General features: G+C 47.9%; 11 protein-coding genes across 11 annotated transcripts; 7 read left to right on the top strand and 4 right to left on the bottom strand.

The window, feature by feature from the left end:
• Positions 1–150: 150 nt before the first annotated feature.
• On the top strand, positions 151–1,281 carry FSUBG_11906 (tyrosyl-tRNA synthetase; the record flags this gene model as incomplete). The annotated part of the gene is made up of 1 exon (XM_036676639.1): positions 151–1,281. The coding sequence occupies one exon, from the start codon at positions 151–153 to the stop codon at positions 1,279–1,281; it is 1,131 nt and encodes a 376-aa protein (XP_036532604.1).
• Positions 1,282–1,848: 567 nt separating this feature from the next.
• FSUBG_11907 (uncharacterized protein) lies at positions 1,849–2,470 on the top strand (the record flags this gene model as incomplete). The annotated part of the gene is made up of 2 exons (XM_036676640.1): positions 1,849–1,935; positions 1,985–2,470. 2 exons carry the CDS (start codon positions 1,849–1,851, stop codon positions 2,468–2,470), a joined length of 573 nt encoding a protein of 190 aa, XP_036532605.1.
• A 931-nt stretch (positions 2,471–3,401) lies between these two features.
• FSUBG_11908 (glycoside hydrolase family 13) lies at positions 3,402–5,684 on the top strand (the record flags this gene model as incomplete). Its single annotated transcript, XM_036676641.1, has 8 exons — positions 3,402–3,464; positions 3,515–3,608; positions 3,660–3,683; positions 3,735–3,772; positions 3,828–3,953; positions 4,016–4,914; positions 4,973–5,375; positions 5,643–5,684. 8 exons carry the CDS (start codon positions 3,402–3,404, stop codon positions 5,682–5,684), a joined length of 1,689 nt encoding a protein of 562 aa, XP_036532606.1.
• A 177-nt stretch (positions 5,685–5,861) lies between these two features.
• FSUBG_11909 (glycosyltransferase family 4) lies at positions 5,862–7,320 on the bottom strand (the record flags this gene model as incomplete). The annotated part of the gene is made up of 3 exons (XM_036676642.1): positions 5,862–6,273; positions 6,334–6,890; positions 6,952–7,320. The coding sequence occupies 3 exons, from the start codon at positions 7,318–7,320 to the stop codon at positions 5,862–5,864; spliced, it is 1,338 nt and encodes a 445-aa protein (XP_036532607.1).
• A 4,100-nt stretch (positions 7,321–11,420) lies between these two features.
• Positions 11,421–12,284, top strand: FSUBG_11910 (uncharacterized protein; the record flags this gene model as incomplete). The annotated part of the gene is made up of 1 exon (XM_036676644.1): positions 11,421–12,284. The coding sequence occupies one exon, from the start codon at positions 11,421–11,423 to the stop codon at positions 12,282–12,284; it is 864 nt and encodes a 287-aa protein (XP_036532608.1).
• A 1,153-nt stretch (positions 12,285–13,437) lies between these two features.
• FSUBG_11911 (NAD-dependent aldehyde dehydrogenase) lies at positions 13,438–14,849 on the top strand (the record flags this gene model as incomplete). Its single annotated transcript, XM_036676645.1, has 4 exons — positions 13,438–13,454; positions 13,511–14,555; positions 14,609–14,678; positions 14,737–14,849. 4 exons carry the CDS (start codon positions 13,438–13,440, stop codon positions 14,847–14,849), a joined length of 1,245 nt encoding a protein of 414 aa, XP_036532609.1.
• Positions 14,850–15,680: 831 nt separating this feature from the next.
• FSUBG_11912 (carbonyl reductase) lies at positions 15,681–18,172 on the bottom strand (the record flags this gene model as incomplete). Its single annotated transcript, XM_036676646.1, has 5 exons — positions 15,681–16,155; positions 16,242–16,402; positions 17,055–17,656; positions 17,813–18,048; positions 18,096–18,172. The coding sequence occupies 5 exons, from the start codon at positions 18,170–18,172 to the stop codon at positions 15,681–15,683; spliced, it is 1,551 nt and encodes a 516-aa protein (XP_036532610.1).
• Positions 18,173–18,535: 363 nt separating this feature from the next.
• FSUBG_11913 (RNA polymerase II mediator complex component) lies at positions 18,536–19,852 on the top strand (the record flags this gene model as incomplete). Its single annotated transcript, XM_036676647.1, has 1 exon — positions 18,536–19,852. The coding sequence occupies one exon, from the start codon at positions 18,536–18,538 to the stop codon at positions 19,850–19,852; it is 1,317 nt and encodes a 438-aa protein (XP_036532611.1).
• Positions 19,853–20,491: 639 nt separating this feature from the next.
• On the top strand, positions 20,492–20,949 carry FSUBG_11914 (uncharacterized protein; the record flags this gene model as incomplete). The annotated part of the gene is made up of 2 exons (XM_036676648.1): positions 20,492–20,619; positions 20,676–20,949. 2 exons carry the CDS (start codon positions 20,492–20,494, stop codon positions 20,947–20,949), a joined length of 402 nt encoding a protein of 133 aa, XP_036532612.1.
• A 310-nt stretch (positions 20,950–21,259) lies between these two features.
• On the bottom strand, positions 21,260–21,600 carry FSUBG_11915 (trypsin Inhibitor like cysteine rich domain protein; the record flags this gene model as incomplete). The annotated part of the gene is made up of 3 exons (XM_036676649.1): positions 21,260–21,292; positions 21,342–21,464; positions 21,517–21,600. 3 exons carry the CDS (start codon positions 21,598–21,600, stop codon positions 21,260–21,262), a joined length of 240 nt encoding a protein of 79 aa, XP_036532613.1.
• Positions 21,601–22,579: 979 nt separating this feature from the next.
• FSUBG_11916 (uncharacterized protein) lies at positions 22,580–23,188 on the bottom strand (the record flags this gene model as incomplete). Its single annotated transcript, XM_036676650.1, has 1 exon — positions 22,580–23,188. One exon carries the CDS (start codon positions 23,186–23,188, stop codon positions 22,580–22,582), a length of 609 nt encoding a protein of 202 aa, XP_036532614.1.
• Positions 23,189–24,041: the final 853 nt, after the last annotated feature.

Consider the following 24,041-nt stretch of genomic DNA (forward strand, 5'->3'; position numbering starts at 1 on the left):
GACAACAATAAACTTGTGCAAGAAACCTTCTTCAGCTTAAGCTTTCATCCCGACATAAAATAACGGCGTGACTCACCTTCTTCTCGTGTATAAATATGATACTCCTCCCGTCGATTTAACAGGTCACTGTCTTATTCCAAGCTGACCGCCATGACACCAGAAGAGACGATCACCCTGATCAAGGCTAACCTGGCCGAAGTTCTAAACCCCGAGATAATCGACAATGTGATCCTCAGGGAAAACAGACCTCTCCGGGTCTACTGGGGAACCGCCCCAACAGGAAAACCACACTGCGGTTACTTCGTGCCTATGGTAAAGATCGCCGAGCTCCTCCACGCAGGGCGCCACGTCAAGATCCTCCTCGCCTACAAGCACGCACATATGGACAGCCACACGCCGCTCGAAACGATCAAGCACCGCTGTGAATATTACAGACTCCTCATCAGGAGCTCTCTCAAAGCTATCGGCGTGGATGTCTCCAAGCTCGAGTTTGTAGTCGGAAGCTCATTCCAAGACAGCAAAGAGTACCAGGACGACCGCTTTCGATTCTCTAATAATGTCACTGTAACACAGCTAATCAAAGCTGGGTCAGAAGTCGTCAAGCAGGGCGAGAATCCGACGCTGGGTAGTGTGGAGTATCCCATCTGGCAAAGCCTCGACGAGGAGTACCTCGATGTCGACGCGGAACTGGGTGGAGTCGATCAGCGTAAATTGTTTACCTTCGCCATCGACCATATGCCAAAGCTTAGCTACAAAGTGCGAGCACATTTAATGAACGCCATGGTTCCCGGTCTTGGAGAGGCACAGAAGATGAGTTCAAGCGAACCAAGCTCCAAGATCAACCTTCTCGATACCCCTGAAGAAGTCACCAAAAAGCTCAGAAAGGCTGTATGCGCCCCGAAGCAGGTTGAAGGAAATGGCGTTATTGCGTTTATAGAGAATGTCATTTTTCGCGTGGAGTCACTGAAAACTGGTGGTAAGCCAAGGTTCACGGTTGAAATACGTGATGGTGGTACTTTGGTCTACGAGGATATTTCCAAGCTCAAAGAGGATTACGCCAGCGATGATTTGACACCGCAGATGGTCAAACCCGCGCTGATCCAGAGGCTTAATAATCTTCTAGATCCCATCCGGAAAGACTTTGAGGCTGATAATGAGTGGCAACGCATCGCCGAGCTGGCTTACCCAGTTCGAGTGAAGCCTGAGAAAGCGAACAAGGTGAAAAGCAATGGCAAGAGATCTAAAGAGCCGAGTATTCGGAAAGCAGATGATTTGCCGTAAACAGTAATCGACTGGCTTCTTCATGGGAACAGGTCAGGATCAGATTTCGCATTAGCTGAGTCAGGTAGCCAAATTCCACCTCAGACTCAAGTCTCACTGTTTGCTCCAAATACGAGTGACCCCGCATACATTGGCTGCAATTAATCGACACTAGCCTTTAAAGGGAAGATATGTGAAAGAACAGTGCTTATTTCATGATAGATATATTCTGCTGTTATGACGTCAACATTATAGTCACCAGTTGCTGAGATATCATTAGCTTTGACCATCAGTCACGATGATGGCAACGTGAGAGAGTCATTTGTATGCCTCCATGAGCCGGATATGGGAAACTCTTATGTGCGAGTCTCATCTGGGCGTCGAATTTGTAGTCAGAAATGACGCCCAGTATTGAGTTTTGATTGATGTCATGTCCCTCATCGCCCTGATCTCACTTTTTATAAGCCCACGAAGCCGCCGACAAAGAAAGTCTCTTTTACTGCCATTTATCGCGTCTTGACATTTCAAGTTCCGTGATTTTATCCCGGTCCAGTATTTACTGGCATCACATCATCAATATCATAAGACATGGCGGCCAAAAACCCTGATTCCCTCGTCCCCCAAGGGCCTTTTCATGCCCGTATCCATCCATCTCACCCTGCAGTACACAAATGGGTTAGTAGCCACATACAACCTACTTACTTCATTTTCTCAACATCTATAGCACAAGCCAGGAAATGAGCAAGGGAACGATGCCGCACCAGAATACCACGCTGAGACCTTTCCACCGGGAACTGCACCCACAGAGAATACTTTCCGCCCGAATCCCGAGAGCAACTACACCACTGAAGCCTTGAACATGCCTGCTCTAGACATGCCAGGCTCGACGTCAAAGGACATCTACAATTCTATTGACAGCGTGCACGGCAGACCATTGATCGGTCAAGAGAACCGTGAAATCAGGGGAGTCCATCCGAGGAAGAGAAAGAAGGAGCGCAGTGGCCTAGAGGGTGTCGGTGCAAGTACAGCTTACTCTGTGTTTGATAAGGTGAGGGATACGGTTGCTGATAAGCCCAATGTCGAAAAGGGACTGAGGGGATATTCTGGGAGACGGGAGGGAGGATTGGCTGCTGATGGAGCAGAGTCCATGCCGCCCGTCAAGGCAGACGAGCGGGCTGTTCGTGAAGGCCCTCATAAATCTACTGCTTGATAATGGGTTGGTAGTACTAGAGCTACATAACATGACCTCTTTCTACGTTATGTCCCATTTGAGTATCTGTGTTATTTGAAGTTGAGGACCGTGCTGATTTAAATTATCACCCACAAGAAAACTCAGTGTCCCATTTGAGGATGATGTTTTTGATAATCGCTTACCTTGAGTGATTAGAATTAAAGAATTACCTTTTGGCTGCAGACAAGTGCAGTAGGGACACTAGAGACATCGACAAGGGGACTAGCGGAACCGTTCGACAAGATTCTTTGGGCTCCTTTGCCCATTTTAACTTTGGTTAGTACCCTGAAAATCAGGGATTAACCAAAGTCGTCGTACCACAAGCAAAAGAATTAATTGGCTGGATGCAGGTCATATCTCGCATTTGGCACAGTATGAGAGTGCTGTGATTGATTGTAACCCTGGGGGATGCAGGGGATGTACATGTAGGTATACGAGGCATCAAGACAACTCAACATATCGTCATTTGATTATCACCCCAACAAAGATTCCAAATCAGCATACAGTTTCCAACAGACTTTAGGGGTATCAGGCCAGCTCATATACATAATGACTTTTAGTTTTCATCATGATCTGTAATAAGCGCGGGGCCATTTCACGGCAGCTTTTAGTGCAATCACCTCATCTGTCAAAACACCGCTGAATTAGGCAATCATCTTTCGCGTACAAGTAGTTTGCGTCTTTGCATTCGTAATGCCTACAGCCCTCAGTTAAGAATAATGACACATTATGATGGTCCTGACACCTTAGACATGTGAAAATGTTGGCTATCATGAGAAAACCTGTTCGAGAGAACCTTGTCCATTGGTCTAGGTGTCTATATAATTTGCCTCCGAAACACACGGCTAGAGTTGGGGGACTCTGCCAAAGACCATCAAACTTCAATCTTGCCACCATTTACACTGCCAAAATGAGTCAAGTCTCTGGAAAAGCGCCCGAAAGGAAGTGGTGGAAGGAAGCTATTGTATACCAGGTTTGAACTTGTTTTCCCTTACTACTGCGCGAGACTTATATGGCGTTTAGATCTATCCTGCGTCGTTCCTTGATACCGACTCCAATGGTGTTGGGAACATCAATGGGATCACTGCTAAACTGGACTATCTCAAAGAATTAGGCGGTAAGAAATGGTCCATCTATCTGTTCATGATCTAACGACTGTTTTTCCCAGTGGACATTCTATGGATTTCGCCAAGTAAAACTCACCTCATCCACAGTAATGCCTCTGATCTAACTCTGTTATTAGTTTACGAAAGTCCACAGAAGGACATGGGGTATGACATTGTACGACACCAGTTTCCTGATGCGATTAAAGCAGCACCCACTGACTTTCTCACAGTCGAACTACCGTGGTATCCATCGTCCCTACGGCACAATGCAGGACGTCCACCACTTGATCGACGAGCTCAAGGCACGCGATATGAAGCTCATCATGGATCTGGTCGTCAATCACACCTCAACTGAGGTAAGTTACCGCTTCTAGCTCTATGTCCTGTTTTACGTGACTGATTTCACCTGACACCATAGCATCCTTGGTTCATCGACTCAGCCTCGTCCGCAGTAAGCGCGCGCCGAGACTGGTACATCTGGCGCAAGCCAAAGTATGATGCCCAAGGGAATCGGCAGCCACCGAATAACTGGTGCAGTCTCTTTGACGAAACTGAGTCGGCCTGGACCTACGACTCCAAGACAGATGAGTACTATCTCTCGCTCTTTAGCCCGTTCCAGGCCGATCTTAACTGGGAGACGCCATTTGTCAGAGAGGAAGTGTGCGATATACTGCGCTTCTGGCTCGACAAGGGCGTCTCTGGTTTCCGGATGGATGTCATCAACCTCATCTCCAAAGACCAACGATTCCCCGACGCAGAGATCCGTCATCCTGGTAGGAAGTACCAACCGGGAGAATGCTTCTTTGCCAACGGGATCCGACTCATGGACTATCTCCAGGAGATGAAGACCGCCGTCTTCTCAAAGTACGACGCCCTCACGGTCGGCGAGATGCCGTACCTCAAGGACGAAGAGGAGAGAATCAAGATGGTCGCGGCGGAAGAAGGCGTGCTGAACATGATCTTCACCTTTGAGATGATGGGCCTCGACATCGTTCCCGAAAAGGGCCGCTTCAGCAATAAGCCGTGGAAGGTCAGTGAGCTGAAGGACATAGTCGCCAAGGCTTGCAAGCTCGTTAATCAGGACGGATGGCACACGCTGTTCTGCGAGAATCACGACCAGCCTCGTTCTGTCACGCGTTTCTGTGATGACTCGAATGAGCATCGTGTCGCAGGTACCAAGCTCCTCTCCATCATGCAGACAAGTCTCCCTGGTACCCTGTATGTATACCAGGGCGAAGAACTTGGCATGCGGAACATACCCAAATCCTGGGCACTGGAGGAGTACATAGACATTGAGTCTATTTCCTACATCAAGAAGTAAGTCACATAGCTCTCATCCCTTGAGAAAGTTACTGACATGATCTTCTTTGTGTAGTGTCTGCGCTCAGTTCCCAGAAGGGTCTCCCGAAAGGGAAGAGGCAAAGAACCTTCTGCGACTCAAAGCGCGCGACAATGCCAGGACCCCTATGCAGTGGGACTCTACTTCCAACGGCGGCTTCTGCCCCGTGGGAGTCAAGCCCTGGATGCGCGTAAACGACGACTACAGATTCATCAACGCGGCACTACAGACTTCTGCAGCTCGGGCAAACGACCGCACCATGCTCGTGTCACCTTATCGGTTCTGGCAGCGAAGTATCCAGATACGCAAGAAGTTCAAGGACCTGCTTGTCTATGGGGACCTTGAGATTGTTGATGGCACACACCCGAACGTCTTTGCGTTCAAGAGGATTAGCAACGACAGACATACCATCACGATCCTTAACTTTAGTAAGGACGAGGTAAGCTTCACGTTTCCAGAAGGTGAGGGGGTCAGGGGTTGGGCTCTCGGGAGTTATGATGTTTTGTCTCTGGAGAAGCCCAGGTCGGGGGAGATACAGCTTCTGCCTTGGGAGGGCCTGCTAGGAATTACTTGAGGGATCTTTTTCTTTGGAACGGAGGTATCAGATTGTCATTAATGGCTATGAGATTGGTTTGAAATAGTCAGTACAGAATGTCACGCATTTTAATAATACTTTACTTATTATACCATGCTTATAATGGTGGAGGTCCTCTACTCGACTCACTGGCTACCAAACTACAGCATCTAGTACAATAGATGAGCTGCTGCTTCAATCTTCTAGGAGGCAAATATTTGCAGTAAAGTCCTCCGCTCACGTGGGTCGAGTACTATTGCTGCATAACATGCTTATAGGCGTGTATTGAATTAAGTGGGAGGACACAGATACTTAAATCGAACCTTGCAATCTCTACAGATGCCATTCAACTCAAATCTTTGACTCTGTCCTCATACCCATCAACCAAGTCTCGATATCCGCCTCACTGTTGCTTTTCAACCATTTCATCGTTGTATTCCGCACATGAGTCGAGACCTTCTCATACTCAGACCGATCCTGCATGAGCTTAGTGATAACCTTGACCCATGGTGCTACATCCTGCTCGGGTATCAAGTATCGCCCCGACTCGTCGCGCTGTCCAGTGATGGGAGTCACCGGGATGATATAATCCAGCCCAAGCATCGACTCAGACAGCGCACCTGCATTCGATGACACAACTGGAATGCCCCGGAGGTGAGCTTCTACCACCACCATGCCCCAGGCCTCGCACCAGAGCGACGGAACGACAAGAACTTTAATATCGCGCCAGAGATCTTTTGCTGTGGCACAAGATGGACGGACACTGCATACTGGTTAGATAATTCTCAACGTATAAGGGTACTTTAGCAATAGTGGTACTTACGTCATGTTAGACAAGGCTTCCATATCCTTCACAGTTGCATCGTCGGCGCCCCAACTCATATAGGTCAGAAACTCCAACTGCGGACACTTCCGTGCCAGATCGACCAATATCCTCGCACCCTTTACCGGACAGGGGTTGATCATACCTACAAACTTCTTGTCCCAGTTAAAGACCCGATCAGGGATGGCATGATCCTTGCCCACCAGATACGTCCAGGGATGAAGCACCAAGAACCGCGTTTCGAGCTGGCCGTGCTCAAGCGCATACTTTCGTATCGTATCTGACACGCTCCAGATCCCATCGAGCTTCTGGAAAAGATCTGCTTCACGCGTCGTACTCGAATGGCCGGGCAAACCACCCGCAAAGGGGCCAAAAGGGAGTTGCTCGGCTGTATGCACAACTGCTATGCGAGACATGGTTAGATGCGCTAGCTCTGGGGCGAGGCTAGCTTTCATGGATAAGCCGTCATTGGAGATAATGTGCGTTGGAGAAAAACGTTTGATCTCTTCTTGCAGGAAGGAGATAAAATCCATGAGCGGTCCCGGTGAAGTTCCATTCTACGGAGACGTAGTCAGCAATGTTAGATACAAACCTGGACTTAGAGGTGCTTTGAATTACCTCGATGTACTCGGCTGACATCCTAGCCAGTTGGTTCGATGATTCTAACTTGCCACCAAACGCCGCGTCAAAGGCCTCGCTGTCGAGTGCCAGCGCCTCAACACCATCTTCCATAGATAGCTCATGCACCTGCACATCATTTCCGGGCTTGTCGCTCTCCGACCTCATGTGCAAATATCTGGTACGGAGTCGCGAATCAACCTCGTCGCCACTATTCATATAGTTCTCTACCTCGCCACGGTAAGAGTAGCATAGCTGGCGGACACAGTGACCTCTGGACGAGAGGTAGCGCAATAGCGCGTTATTAGCCTTGTAACCGCCCGAAGAGGAAAAAAGACCCTTTGCGGTCTGGATGAGAAAGACACGCATGCTGTTGTGTTTTTGCTTTATGAGAGACTGGTAGATGGTGTAGTGGGATTTGGGAGCAGGGATAAAGTGAGATCGGGGAATGAAAATATGTAATGACATCAATGAGGATTAAATGAAATTGAGAAAGCATTTCAGAAGTACAACCGAGATTTATGTAGTGAATTTTCAGGGACGAAACCTTCGCAGTCGGAAGTTTGAGGTAAACACAAGTACGTAGGGTTGCGTTAATTTGCCTCAGAGTTCTCATCACAGAACCTCATATCAAACCTTCACAGTGACGCAATTCGCCTATTAGCAGAAACTGTTGTCCTTGCCATTTATTAAGTCTATCACCACTGCAGACAAATGATCAAGTATTATCTGCAACAAATAATTAAGATGTAGAATTTCACAGATAGGATCAGAATGGCTGAAGATTGATGTTGTTATTGCGCTGTCTGTCGAGGGGGATAGTCAACATGACCACGCGCAAAGTGTCTTGGAAGCATCAATCGTTGGAGGGACCACCGAAAGCGCCCCGTGGACTGAAGAAAGACGCAAAAATAACATCATCCTCCAGCATATAAGCTTCCACCTGCAAGGATCCTATAGCATTACTTAGGGATAAATAACCCATTTAAGCGCTTTCACGGCTATGTGCACATGCCTTTCAAAACCTGAACTTAATTTGGACTTTTCAGTGTGTTGGCTTGATATGTCTCGCAGAGATATCATAAGCTTAAAGTATGAATCAATAGAGCGCTTTCACGACGAAGCAGCTTTGTGAAAGGTTTATGTTAATTGAACCTTACCTCCTCACCAAATATATGCGGTAATGCTCAGATCTAAGCTTCGATATAGAATAAACTGTGTCTGATACACTATAGGTCATTGGACAAAGCAGATAATAAACTTCAAGGAAGTCGCGTGATCTTAGCATCAGCTGTCAGGTCTGTCAACTTAAAATAACACTTTTGTCAAACCAGTTCAGTTCAGGCAGTATATGCTTATCATTTACGCGAAGTGAATTTATTTGTCAGATAAATGTATCGTGAAAACAACGTGGTTTTTGTTTCCCATGACGCGCCTAACAGTTCCCAATGATGGACCGGCGGTGGTGAGATTACTTGCGGTTATTATATTCTTTCCGTGAAGCGGATAGAATGCTAGCGACTCTGGAATACCATCAGTGGTGATTTTTATGACATTTCTATTCATCCTGTATCACAAGTCCTCGTTAGCTAGCCCATAAATTATGGGCTTCTCGTAGCGATGCCTGTCGAAAATCACATGGACCTCTCCGCAGAGTCTAGGCTGCACAAAACACCAGACACCACTTGAGACAGATTTGACGACGTGGACGATTGGACTCCCTGATATCGGTGACTGGGAAGAAATAGGTAGATCGCAGCCATCGCTTTGCTCCTACTCCTAAGCGGCTATATCACCAGTAACATCATACCAGGCAATACTAACTGAATCGCCGAGAGTTTGAGCGTCGCTGCTCCAACTGACGACGTCACATTTCCCCATGGGCTTTTGTGCAGAGCCTTTGTTAGGTGGTCCCACTATGCGAGCTCTACGACTGGCAGTGGCTGCTCTGTCTTGACTTCACTCTCTACTTCCACTGAACGTGCTTGGCAGCCTGGCTGTCAAGATTGGGTCAACTGATTGTAGGAACATTTGTTGCTGGGTAATTCGCTGCAGGGATCGTTGACATCGGGGGGTGTGTGCTCGTCGATAAGTACCAGTTCGTTAGTTACATGGGCGTCTTGATCTGTGTATCTTGAATTGGCCCGGTGCTGCGTAGGGGTATATCTAGGTGCTTTCAGCTGGAGAGGAATTCTCGTTGGGGTCTGTCTATGCTTTTCCCTGGCTCAGATTGTTCAACATCATTCTCATGACAGTTCCTGCAGCGGAGGGCCCAACGGCCCTGCGCGGACGATGGAAGTGAACATCGATTGAGACCACGGGCACGAACTACAGGCTACAGGGGAGGCTTGGAGACCAAAGAACCTTTAGCTCTATACAGTAACTCGAGTCCCTCTGTGGATCCGTACTTTTGGCACCATCTCTCTACAGTGTTATCTCTACTCATGTCTCAATGCTGCCAAGCAATAGATGCTCTTCGACATGTGTCCTGTTGTGTTCCAGGATATGAGAGGATGGAATACCACTGTATCGCAGCTCCCGGTTCTTGGGCTGGCCGTGAGTGCCGTCCTTGACCCTGAAGGTGTCTCATAATACGAGGAGTGGCAAGACAAAGGCGATTCTGGGCAGGGAGACACTCCCTGAGGGCCACTTAGTTCTAACCATGATAGGCCACATGGGATTCCTGATTCCTATCCTTTGGTCGTGTATGCCGGAGCCCCCAGTACAAGTCAGTGTACTGTTACAATCTACAAGTAGATTGGGACTGATCATCCGCTAGCGTGCTTTGGATCGTGTCACTCTCTGTCGACACGGTTGGCGATATGCCTGATGGTGATCCATGTATGTCCTGCTTTAGTTGAATGACTGGCACCTCTGCGGACTAACCCATCTCCATCATTGGAGCCAACATCGTCGCGAGATGTGTTAAAAATGGTAGGGTTCCTCTTTTCATGAGGCAGATCCTTGATGCGATTGGCGTCGCGATTTCGGTGATTTCCGGGGTCGCAGCATCTCCCCTTGTCATGATACCATGTATGTATTTACCGTTATGGTGACATTATTCGGAAGAGAAGCAAATATACTCTGGATCAAGATACAGTACGACATATTACGCGTGTGCGGGATACCGAGGCCGTTTGCGTTGAGAGCCAGGGGACGTGGGACGTCATTCTCGCGACAGGACTCGACATTGTATCTTGGCTTGATAGGACTAAATCCCGTTTAAACTCTGATCCTTAGCTCCTGGTCCAATACACTTCGGGTAAACAACTTACGCCCATCACATTTCGTGACAGGTCATAGTTTGACTCTCGGAAACATCTTCGCTTCCGTTTGATGAACGAAGGATCTTCGCTCACACCATCTTCAGCATCACCTTTTGGAGTCGTCTAGAAGATGCTCCCACCGCCGGTTCTACCTCTCGCCTGTCCGTCCTCCCATGGTTGGTCTCATGCATAATTAGGTTTGCCGAAGATGAATCCAGACCTTTTGTAGGGTCCAGAGGAGCAGGGCTATGAGGGGTTCAATTGGTGGGCGGCGCATGGCTGACTCTGCTACTGATACAACCCTGAACCAAGTCAAGCCTTCTGAGCCGCCACGGTCAAGACCCCTCGCTTACTAGCCTGCCTCTTATCACATTTCAACGATGATCCCCACGGGCTGAGTAATATCACAGTGCAAGGGCACTATTCCGGATCTTTGGTAGCCGAGACACATCACAATGGGCGCGAAAATACAAGGGATGAGTGCTTTGGTGCGATTAAGCGACGTAAGGTTTTTCTTTCAATCAAGACAAAAGCATAGTATGGGTCAATGGGGAATCAATTCGCTGGCGTCTGGTAGGCATATCGGCCGAATGCATCAAGACTAAGATTTATCTCCCTCCTTTTGCCTAACGATACTCGGCCAATGGCTAGGTAGTGGAGATGCTCATCTAAGCTAGAGAGCCTTGAATGTGATAGTCGATGGGATGTTAGAGCGGGGTAGTTGTGTCGACTGAATCTGACATCCCATGACGACTTAATGACTATCGACTATGGGCATCCCTGTCCGTAATGTACCTTGCAGTATCAGCGCTGCAACACACCGTGTTTATCTGCCGGAGATATCATTTCCTTTTGTCAATCGGTGGCATTTATAAAAAACCCACGAGGCAATGTGCTAAACGCCAGCGATGCCATCTTGAAAAGAAATTTGAAAAAAACTCGCCTGCACCGCATTTAGCTTTTAGGGTACATTTAAGCGGCTGGCGACCAGATGGATTAATCTCGGGTTCTGTCAAACAATAGAAACCCGCAAGAACAAGAAGCTTGACTGAGATTAAAACATAGCGGAAAGGTCAAAGTAAGTGTGAACATGCCATGAGCTTTGCTAAAGACTGCTGTCGAGAAATGGGGTTCTCTCTCGGCATCTGTGTGTTGCGTCATATCTTTGCAACGTCTCTAACAGATGCATTACCAGTCTTTACCATGGAGCAATGTCCCAGTGCACATGCAGATCAAACCCTCGATATATCAACGATTGGGAACTTGGCTGCTACCTCTAATCTTTTGGGGACTCCGTGGTTCTATGCATCTAACGATGACAGTGACCAGTATGCACTCAACGGAAGTGAAGAGTACATACCCAGATACCTCAGTGATCCGACTCTGGTCGATTGGTCTGAGTCTCTGCTCTCTCAATCATATTCGACACCTCAGCAGGATTCGTCATTCACAAGCCTCACGACTCCTCCGAACAATGTCGAGTACCCTCCCGAATCTTGCGTGCCTCAACTACGATCAGAGTCCTCGATCTTATCGAGTTCTAGCAACACCATTGAGTATCATCCAGAGTCATCAAAGGGGCCAAATCACTCAGACATCACCCATGTGTCCAGCAACCCAGAGGTCACCGAGCACTACCACTCTCTACCAACACAGCCTGAAGCAAAGAAGCACAGGGTGAGCTCCGGTATAGAGAGCACCATGAGCCTGCCCGAAGACATCCTCACCGCGAGTGTCCAGAGACAAGCCGACGCTCCCCCACCCACCAAAAGGCGTGACACGGTCGACAAGACAGACACCTCATACATCAAGAAGGTCAGGGAGAGGAACAAGCGGGCTGCAACAAAGGTCCGCATCAAGCAGCGGGAACAAGAGAAGAATCTTGAGTCTGCCGAGAAGAAGTTGCAGGAGGCGAATCACAGGTTGACGGAATGTGTCAAGGAGCTAACTCACCAAGTCCACGACCTCAAGATGCAGTTGCTCCAGCATGGAACCTGTGACTGTGTACTTATTCAGGAGTACATTGGTAATGAAGCGAATCGATATGTTCAAGAGATAAGTGGATAGGCGAGGACTATACAAATAATTGTTATTCTTACAAGATCTAGAATGTTATAATGGCCTCTTTATCTGAGATTTTGCCTTATAAACGTAACTAACTACTTGAATTTGTATCTAAAACTCATGGTTAATAGTTTAACTTATTATGAAAGAACTTGATGTTTATCTCAAGCTGGACCATTATTAGAGCATCTACTCTCTTTGTGATAGAGTGCTGACTGCTGGAATCAATTGGGACTTTTCAGTGTGTTGGCTGGATATGTCTTGTCAAGATATCATAGCATTGACCTATCAATCAGTGTAGTACCAACTACCAATGCTATTGGGCGTGCTACTGCTCTGGGTGGATAGGCTGGATAGTCGACCTGATGATAGGGTGATGAATTTGAGCCGTATCAGCGACCATAGTCAATCCGTGCAGATCATCCAGACCAAACCTTGTTCTCGGAGGCAAGTTCAGAGAATACAGCATAGTCTAGTCATATTTACAACTAGATGCCGGGGATGCCAAATCCATCTTACATCATATTCCAGTCAGGAATGCTACTGCTTGACCCCCTCAGTGCTTACAAGCATAAAGCCTTATCCGTCACTACAGCCAATACAGTTAGTCACACCAGTGTTGCTGCATGCTAGATCTTAGATTGGACTGGGGGTGACATATATGCATTGGGTGGTAGGTGTGACATGCTGCATTCTTTTCAGCTTTTCCCCAGACCGGCGTTATTTCACGCAGATCCCAGATCCACCAATCAAGTGAGGATATCTAGTCGGGTCGGCCTGGCTCCGGATGTGAAGTATAATTTACTGCACGAAGGCGTACGTATGATGATGATGATATGTAATGAGAAGGAGCATTTGATCCTCTTCAGATTATACTACACGATGTTTGCGTGAGGATTGAATTAGGATGATGAGACAATGCAGAAAATTGCGCATAATGACACATTCTCATCAGATGCTTCAGTTTGTTGACTTTGATATGTCGCTGAGACGTCATAAGCCTCAGTCTCGATCAACACATTCTCATCATCTCAGTTGAGAAGAGGTGTTGGTGAGATATGATAATTTACACAAGTTCGATGATAAAAGAAGGTCTGTTCCTGACGAAATCCTTCCAATAACAATTTTCAATCTAAAACGTCGTCCAAATTCAACAATGGCAGAAGTAGCTAAGTAAGCTCTCTTACATCCCCACCTGCAATTGAATGGTATGTAACATGTGACCCAAGACCAGTCTATACCACGGCATACAAACCTCACCCCAGCGAGAGGATGAAAGCAGCCACTTGGACAGGCACAAAGTCCATCACGCTGACCAGTGTGCCCAAACCAACCATCACGGCGCCCGCGGATGCCATCGTGCACATCACCCACTGCACAATCTGCGGCTCTGATCTCCACATGTACAACGGCGATATGAACAATGCCATGGAAAAGGGCCTGATCATGGGTCACGAGGCCATCGGCATCGTCGAGGACGTTGGGTCTGACGTCAAGAATCTCAGTGTAGGAGACAGAGTGATTATCCTTCCTGTTATTGCATGCGGGGACTGCTTCTACTGCCAGAGAAAGGAATTCTCGCTCTGTGACAAAACTAACCCCTCCAAGGAGCTGGAGCAGATGTACGGCCATCGCTTGTCGGGCATCTTTGGGTACTCTCTGATCACCGGGGGTTATCCAGGCGATCAGGCTGAGTACTGTCGTGTGCCGAACGCCGACCTCACATGCGTCAAGGCCCCCAAGGACATAGAGGCCAGTAAGCTCGTTGGTCTCGCTGACGTGACTCCTACCGCCTGGCACGGCAACGAGCTGGCCGAGGTAGGCAAGGGAGATGTCGTTGGCGTCTGGGGCTGCGGCGCCGTTGGTCTCTCGATCCAGCGTCTGGCAAAGCTGCGAGGTGCCAGCAAGGTGTATGCCATTGACAAAGACGAGCACCGCCTGGATATCGCCAAGTCCATGGGCATGATTCCCGTCAATGTCAAGGAGCACTCTGATACCGCTGACTACATCTTGTCCATTGAGCCGCATGGGCTGGACCGCGGCATTGAGGCAAGCGGGTTCAGGAGCACCAACTCAACTGCTCATGCGACTATGAGAGCTTTGGGAGTAGAGGGGGACAGCTCTGACACGGTGAGTGCGGCTATCAAGGCGACACGTAAGGGAGGAAATGTCGCGCTGATCGGGGACTTTTTCTACAATACCAACAACTTCCCCATTGGAATGCTCATGGAAAAGGGCATCACCCTGCGTGGAGGACAGCTCTACGCCCAAAAGGTAACACCCGTAAACTCACCTCGTGCTATGGGAGAGTACTAACTATCTTTCAGTACTTCCCTCTTCTTCTGGACCTTGTCGTCGAAGGGAAATACGACCCCTCTTTCATGTTCACCCATCACGGTACAGTAGCCAACGCGTCTCAACTGATCGTCGTGGTCTAACTCTTCTTCCTTCGCAGATAAGTTCGAGAACATCTCAAAGAACTATGATGCCTTCTTTAGTCACAAAACGCCGGGCGGACTTAAGGTGTGTCTCTCAACTGCCTTTGGGCGAGAACAGGGCGCAGCTTGAGTCTAAACATAATGAAGTGCGAATTGGCCTTCCTATGTCATTTCAATATTGAGAAATGGGCTCTCGACTTCTCTACACTCTTTACAGTAGCAAGACATGTTCCAGTCTTTACAGAATAGTACGGGTGTATAAATCCAATCTCATATCTTGACTCAATGGGAGAAACACATTGAGCGTAGACTGAAGACCCTCTTGCAGCCAGCCGTAAACTCTTAGCCGTGTGTATCATCTTCAAACAGCATGTCCGTAGAGAGGCTCTTAGACTTCAGTAGAGCACTTCTTGAGTGGCCTGGGATCTTCTTTGAACTCTTGTATCCATCTAAACGTGTTTACAGATACCAGCTTTATGCTAAGACCTTATATCGCGCGAGTAAATATCCACAAACTAATCACCTATTATAAAGCCTAGACATGATAGCCTTGGGCCACTTTGCCAGTTTAGAAAACTTGGTGTTACCATCCAGCTGTAAGTCGATGGCCTTTATAAGCCTCCTGGACCAGTCTTGGATATACCAAAACTGCTGCTCAACGAGGCTTAGAAGCACTGAAAAGTAAGACAACAGCGCATGGGTCGTTGGCCTGGATGTCCGATATGACTCTTGCAGAGATGACATATGGGAAGAACATGACCATACTGATATCCGCCTGGGTACCAGCATGTGCGATGAGAATCGCCGATCTTCGCAGCTGTAAGCTGGCAAACTCTTAGTCTTCCCTATCACAGTCTGATAAATGAGTGCGATAAAACGCCAAGAGACGACGCAGTGCTTGAAATGTGTCCAGAGGTAGAGCGCTGTGATCCAATGGCGGGTCGAAACTTCACGTTGCTAGTCAGTCCATGTTTGTTCCGTGATTGGAGCGGGACCACATACTCATAAAAACATTCTGTCCGATTCCATTTGCCAATGCTGAGAACGGCGTCTCCATAAGGCTCCGTCCCGCACCCGCGAGACTAGGTCGAACACCATGTATCAAGACAAAGATCTGCAGGATATCCGCCATGGCCTCTTCGGTCCGGCCCGCCGGGGAAAACGCATATATGATAATTGTAGATGAGAAGCAGAACGCAGGGTGCCAGTTCCTTTCGTCAATATTGTGAAATATGCTGCGGAACCCTTCCATGCCGCGGGTCTGGTGATAGGCTGCGAGATCGAGATATTTGTCCCTTGTTGCGGGTAACAGATGAGCCTTGTGCAAGGCGGCGATGGATAGTAGGCTGTGGGACAGAAGCGGTACATCATATGACATCTCGGGGAGGACCATGGCCAGATGTGCTGCATATCCAGCCTCAAGGCAAGGGTATTGGCTGTAATGGTATAGTAGTGGTGCATAAGCTCCAGGCCGTGGTCTTGAAAATCCAGAGACGCGCCCGGCATCGGAGCACTCCATAACCCAGCGACGGATAATGCATCAGGACTCGGGTTGGTCTCTGTGTTATCTATCTCAACCCGGCCGACTGGCTCTGTGTTCTGAGGAGACGGTTGAGATTGGGTCAAGCTGCATGTCATGCCACGACGGGCACAGTTGAAGCAGGAAGGAAGTTTTTCGTCGCACTATGATGAATTCACAACAAAGTCTAAGCACGGTCCCCCAACGTAACTAGGTGGCTTATCGTAATCAAGAGGCCCCATGATATCGTGACCATGACAGTCGTACCTTTACTTTCCTACGCTTACACCCCTGGCATCCGCTGCGTGACTTTGTATGAGAGCGTCGTGGTCTCATGGTGTGGCGACGTACGTCGTGTAGTGGATATCGGGTGAAGATGTGCAGATAAAACCGCGGGTTCGGACAAGATGGACGTGTCTGGCGGACAAGGGACTAGATATAAGCTTGAACCGAGAATAAAATACGAATACGCGGGTTTCGGATGGCTCGGGGATCGTGGTCATCCAATGGCAGGGCCTAGTTTATGATTGACATGATATGATGTGGATCTTTGCATCATATCCTTGTATCGCATCTGAGACTCGAGTTATTCCTATAATCAAGCTACAGTTTGGAAAGCAAGGCATGTAGACTATATGGTCTTGAAAATTATGTTTCTCATAGATATCGCACGCGAAGTGCTCAGCTACCAGAGGTGGCCGTTCTTTAATAGTGTGGCCTGCCTTTTAACGAAAGCCCGCGTCAAAATAATTTCACCCAAGTCGTTTAATCAGCCTCCAAGACGGGAAGCTTCTTTTCCGTAAGCCACTTATTCACCTCGACCATAGTATTCTCCCACAGTCCCTTGACCTGTCGATCGTCTCTAGCAACAGGATTGGGCTCCTCCACCTTTCCCACTGGAACAATAAACCTCCCCTTGTACTTCAGCGTGTCATTCTTGACCTCTGTCGCTGTCGCTGCGAATAAACAATTAACCGCGCCCTGCTCAGCAGTCAGAAACGACGCGCGAGCTATAGCCCTGACAAGAACGTTGTTGATAGCGAGCACACCCTCAGTGAGGACCTCCCCGGGATGAACAGCTATACAAGTAATACGTAGGTTCTGTGCCTCTAACCTTCCTTGGAGCTCTTGTGTAAGCAGAACTACGGCTGCTTTAGACACAGCGTACCGAATCATGTCGAAACCAAACATGAACCTTCCTATATAGCGCCATTGCCATGGGTATGACAGAACTGGATTCTTGAAGCACGTTGGCGAGTCGAAATTGAACTTGAAATTGGCTGGGAGCATGCTAATACTCGCAGTGGAGCTAAGATTGACGATCCTGACGTCGGTGCTAACGTCTCTGGCGGCGGTTTTTAGCAGGGGCAGAAGACGGTCGATTAGAATGAAAGGTCCCATATGGCTATAGGTGTTAGCTGGGAGGTGAGATAGTCAGTTAGGCTCCCCTTACTTGGCAACCATATGTTGTTCGTATTTCCCGTCTACTAACATGGTGGACGATGTTGATGCAGCCGCATTGTTAACTTATACATGGTCAGTTACAATCAAACACGCCGAACTCTGAGACGCACTCAAGATGTGCAGCTTTGTCTCTTTTCTCTTTAGTTCTTCGACAGCGTGAGTGATACTGACCGGATCATACAGATCCATCACGAGGTATTGAATATTTCTCGCATCGATACCGGTGTCTTTTGTGAGCTTGTCCTTGGCTTGTCGGGCTCTCGCTTCGTTTCGCGTGGTCAAGTACACCTTTGCTCCTTTCCGAGCTAGGAACCTGACTGTCTCGAGGCCAATTCCCGAGCTAAAGCTGCGTGGGACATTGTACTAATTCATGAACTCAAAACAGATACTCACCTGCCCCCAGTCACGACAGCGACTTTGCCGTTCAGATCCGGCATGTCTGTGGAGGGATTCCATTGCCGTGTCGCCATTATGTGTTGGCTCCCTAGCTGCTGATCGAGTCGAGATGAGACGGATGACGAGGGCTGGAGCGATGGCAGAACACAGGGAACTACTTTTCTGCAGAGTAAAGACATATTTAAACTGCCGCTGTTGTTTGCGCATTCGTGGGGTATATGATATATCCCATATGTGACCCCAGCACGTAATTCCATCTTTGAGTAAGGTACTCCCTATAACTCTACTAGAGGAGCCCCAAGTGTCGCACTAATAAAGCTTAGCTTAGCATCTCCGACCCAACCCCGCTAGCCTCCATCTCAACTCCACCGCACCTCCGCAACCAAAACCCGAACTAGCCCATCCATTCAACTCCAGATCATTCAAACAAATCCACAATGGGTCGGAAAACTAAGCAAAAGTCATGCTTCGCGTGCGTCGAGACTAAGCGTCGCTGCGACAAGCGATATCCATCATGCTCACGGTGCCTCGATCGGGAGTCGGTCTGCACTTATCCTTCTTTGCCGAGACGACAACCTCTTGACTTGATTGAGGCTGAAGCTGCGCCAGACGTGGGCTTCGGAGATATGTGGACCTCTGCGGCTGACACGAGTAATCTGGCTTTAGTTGGAGAAATGTCTGAGCAATGGCTCCTGGATCCCATCTTCAGCACCAATCTGAATTGTCTCTCGATACCGTCATGGACGCCCCCTCTATCAGATCCATCTTCCCTACCAGGTTCATCCTCAGGCGGCACTGCTGACTCTGGTCAGTTGACGCAGAAATCCCGGGATTTGAGCTGGTTTCTTGGACCTCAGTCATGGACTATAGGATATCACTACAACGCCCCAGACGTAATTCATCCAGCTTCCGTCTTCACTAATTTCATCCGAGGCTTACAAAATTGGTTATCGCGCTTTGTTAAGACGGGGCACAACCCTTTCATCCACCGACACCTCTATTCCGACTCCGGATATCCGCAGTGTATTCAAGATGCATACTCGGCGTGCGTCATCTCCAGCTCTGCAAGTAGCGAGAATGAAACCATCGTCAATGCAATCTCTGCCACACACATTACAAATCTACTGAATGATCAGCCCACCGGGGGTACCAGTATCATCTCCACCCGGGACCATCTGGCCCGCACTCAAGCTCTTCTCATTCACATCCTCCTCGCACTGTTCTCTTCCTCCATTGAACGTCGGGCAAGAGCTGAGAACCTCATCAGCCTTCTACACGCGTGGAAAAATCAGCTATGGGAGTCTGCAACACATGATAGCACACTTGCCTCACCCTTGCCAATCTTAGCAACTCCTAGCGGAACAGCAGTCGGGGAACTGGACCCTATCCCCGGCCTATATCGCTCGTTCATTCTGTCCGAATCCATTCGCCGCACTGGTCTGCTGTGTAACATCGCCACTGGTGTATATGGGGGATTGAAAGGGAGCAACATACAGTCATGCGGGGGCGACATCCAAATCACCACACAAGCCAAGTTTTGGGAGGCATCTTCGTCTGCACGGTGGGAGGCTGTTGCCCGACAGACTGATCCGTTGTTTATCTATTCGTTAAAAGGTCAAATGCTACTAGAACAGGGCGTTGTTGCTGCGGAGGTTGACGACTTTGCACGACATTTGTTCACTATTATGTGGGGATTGGAAAAGGTTGAGACTTGGGTCGTGAGGACGGGAGATGAGGTTTCCGTTGTGTACTAGGACACGCAAATACGTAATTGAGGTTGTTCAAACTCCGATCAGTGCCAAGTTGAACAAGCCTATTTGGCCATCTTAGCAACCTTGAAACTCACTGTCAGATATTGACTGATGCGTACCGAATGGCGGTCATGCGAAACGGCCCTGTTGTTCACGAGCCTAGGGGCCCAGGGTCGCTTTCGAGATTTATTATGACTATTGGCCAGACATCGGTTTACCAAGAGGGAAGATAATAGCAGATATCCCCGTCTTTGCTCGAATACCGGTCGCAATCCCCTTGGTCTCGGAGTGTATCCACTGGGACGACTCCGATCCATCTCCACCTACGTCCGCGCCAACTCCACTCCAAGTCCGGTGAAAGACTGTCTTTGACCCCGGCGACGTCTAAGGTAGCAATTGTTTCTCAATGTGATTAGCAATCTCGATGTACCTGGCGCAGATGGTCAGGGTCTCATATCACAAACCGCGCGTAGTAAAGATTTTTTGTCAATGGCGGAGTCGGAGAATTACAGAAGAGCAGGGCACCGATAATCTCGGGGTCCATAAGATTAAAAGGGACGTCATGTCTCGACATTGCATACTTCCAAGCTCACTTATCATCTATTCATCACTTCTCCATTGTCTACCATCCAGCCACCCAAAATGTCAGCCAAACAAGACTCTCTCATTCAGTGGATCACCAAGCTCAACGATGCTCTCTTCATTCAACCCAGCGACGAAACCGCCATCAAGGCTATAAATGAGGATGTTGATTCAAGCCTAGTCACCAAGTAAGAAACCCCATTCAACAAGCATGATTCAGTGCATCTGACCTGTGACACCCCAGGATCAATCACAACGTGTACACCTACGACCAGTTCAAAGGAGGTCTTCTCTACGTCCGTGGCTCGACGACAGCGGTCCAAGACGAATTCTCTGAGATTCTCACGTGGGAGGATCTAGAGAAGGGCGATGGTGTTGTGGCTGTATTGAGCAAATGGAGGACCAAGCATAAGGAAACAGGCGAGGAAACGACGAAGACAAATGTGATCCTCTGGGAGGTGAAGTTGATTGATGGGAAGAGAAAGCTTACCGGACAAACCGAGGTGGAGGCAATTTAGGTTGGATTGCTACTTTATGGATTTAAAGATGCTGTCGGGATGGCATGCATGGCTTACTATCCTTCATTGAATCTATCTCCGAGTACTACAAAGATTCTCATCACTCATTATTATCTCATATAAAATAAAAAGTCAATCAATCACAACAAAAGATCATAGGAGATAAGTAATTATTAAGATATGCTGTACTTCGTGTCTGTAATACAGAGTATATTATACAGAAATGAATTTTCAAGATGCCTCGAATAATCTTTTCCACCTAAGAGCCTGTCATATAACGATACAGACAGGAGCAGAGTCTTTATCAAACTCAGCACTTGTTGCGACTGACGCAAGATCCGGACTAATACATTGTGTTAGTGACAGTCGTCAGTGCAACCATTGAAGCTTACCTGGCTTCGAATGGTACCCTCCTTGCAGAAGCATCCAGGGACGCACTGCTTGGTACACGGTCGGGGCTCGGGTTCATTGCATGTCAAGGGACAAGCCGTGCCGCATTCAAAGAACTGTTCACCCTATTGATACATGTTAGATGAGGAAACGAAATCGAGGAGGTGAAATGCTTACAGCCTTGCATTTCGGAGTATTAGCCGCAGGAATAGCAATAGTGCTAGCGACGAAAAGGGCGATGAGGGAGAGAGAGTACTTCATTTTGAATGTTGTTGGATTGTTTGAAGGAGTTGAGATTGTGAGTAAGGTGTGAAGGTAAAGAGCAGAGAAGATGCTTCGGAAGATGCGGAAGCACAGGTCTTATATAGAGTTTGTTCTATTTAGATTCACATGCAATCTCCCTTGGTAACGTCGAGTTTAAAGTTTTCATCAAAGCACACGCCGCAACATAACATTCGATGTTCAAGGATCCACTAATGCCAAGATGATCTGCAAGAGACCTCGTAAAGTAAGGAATTGAGACAATGACGTTATAGAGTTGAATCATACATCTCAAGTCGGAAGCTATCATCGAGGCAAGGGAGTATCTAGAATTCATGAATGGTTAATTGTCTCCTAACAACTGATGAAACCATCTCTGAAACAGTTAAATTCCAAGAGTCGGTATATTTCTCTGTATTGGACTGGCTTGACTTCGCCGCTCTACCTCCTCGATAAGCCGTTAGTGGCCGGCCGGCCCGAGATGTTGATCATGCCGGCATTGAGCCTCTTAGGTAAGATGCTTAATTTTTTACTGCACTCTAGTTCGTGTTTCTGCAAGGGGAAAATTCTTCAATTTGAATGACTTGCTCATTTGATATTGAATGAACTTTTGCTCATGCAGTGTACTTGATCAGGGAGTTGACGACAAGACAACCAAGTCTTGGTTAGAGGGCAGTAACGTAAATGAAAATTTTGTCACGGTCGAGTATTTGAAGTTGGGTGCATTTAGTTGAAAAGGGACATAGCTTGCAATATGTCTCTCTATTGTGTTATAGCCTTAGCAGCATATACATGTATCTTGATATCTCTTCTTGCCAAATCCATAACTGCAATATGCCATATTTTGCTGGTAAATCTTTTGCTCATATTCATATAACCTCTTTTTTCTTTTTTCCTTTTTCTTTTTTTCTTTTTTTTTTTCATAACCTCAAGCCTGTTTAATCTCATTCTGAATTCCTCATGTGTCTTTGTCATTGACTTATTCGGGACACAGAGGTTCATAGTCGCATAGAGACTTGTTGATGGGCACCACTTCAGTGGCCAATGTGATGAGATCGCCACCATCAGCCAGATTCTGGGACGATGGGTATTCCCGAGTGTATCGGTCTCTGCTTTCAGAGACTGCGACTTGCGACTTTGGCTTCTCGTTCACACGAGGCCACGTCTCATTGCCAGTCGCAGCCCACATAGCCCCCCGCTCTAGTTCGGTTTGCTGGGGGGCCGGAGGTCCGTACAACTCATCCCAGCTCTCCTTGGGCGCCTCCTCGTAAGTTGACTTTGGCAAGTCTGAAGAGCTCACCTTGCCATTGTAGAGGAGCTTGTAGCCCACATACCTGAACCACTCCAAGTCTCGCGTAAGGAGGCGCCCCTTTCCATGCAGCTGCCAGTAAAACGGCCACGACTCATGCGTGGCCTTGGTGTCGCCAGACTCGTACAAGCCAAAGGCTGGCTCGAGGGCTGCAGCAAGCTTGACGTCAGGAGTCTTGACAATCTTGCTGTTGGGACGGCCTGTCCCAGCGCTGTATTCGTGGAAGCGCTGGACCTGGCGGGCCAGGAGTCGGACCTTTTGGTCAAGGGAGAGAGACATTTTGGAGTTGGTGTGGATGTTGGGAGGGGAAAGGATTGGGGAGGGAGATAAAGATGGGTTTTGTTGGTGATAGAGTGGAAGAGGGAGGTAATTCAGGTGGTAATGACTTGGTCTTGTGAGAGAAATGAGAAGTTTGTGAGAAGACTTGAAAGTAGTAAGTCTAGAAGATTGTAAAAGTGATAGTTAAAGGAAAGAAAAATCTAGGAGAAAGGAGCCGGGAAGCAGGGTATTTATAGAGAAGAAGAATGATTTTTGCTTTTAACTTCTAGGTAGCTTGAACATTCCAGATATGAGAGATTTCGAGAAGCTTTATGTCTTTCTAACTTTACTTTCTACTATTACAGTGTGAACCGCAGTCTCATTGGAGCATGCACCATAAGCTTTCCGGTCACGACATCAACTACGGTCCAGGTTCATAAACAATACTGCCAGCGAAGAGTTTAAACGCATGCTTAGAATTGCACTCTTCCCTAATTCGATGACCTTGCGTATCCTACTTTCGGATGCAAAGTTAACGAAGTTAATGGGGTGAAAAGGCCTACCAGCAAAGTTCTGAAGCAATGAGAGATAGCCACTATGCACTGTTACTCCTCGACTATACAGGGAAGTTAACGAAGCAACAGAACTTATTCAGATCCTAACAATACCGCATCTCAGGGTTTTAAAGGTTACTCGGTCACGCTCTGCTGCCTATTCGCGGAACTGCGAACTAAGTTTGACTGCCTGTGACTTTAGAATTTCGGTTTTAAACCGTACTTCGGAACCGACGCAGCTCGTTGAAAAGTCAAAAGCAGATTCGCAAATCAGAAACAAAAGAGAATGTAAGATGAGGCAAGCTCAAAGTAGAAGTAAT

Source organism: Fusarium subglutinans (assembly GCF_013396075.1).
Source record: "Fusarium subglutinans strain NRRL 66333 chromosome Unknown NRRL66333_c0000240, whole genome shotgun sequence".
Lineage (NCBI taxonomy): Eukaryota > Fungi > Ascomycota > Sordariomycetes > Hypocreales > Nectriaceae > Fusarium > Fusarium subglutinans.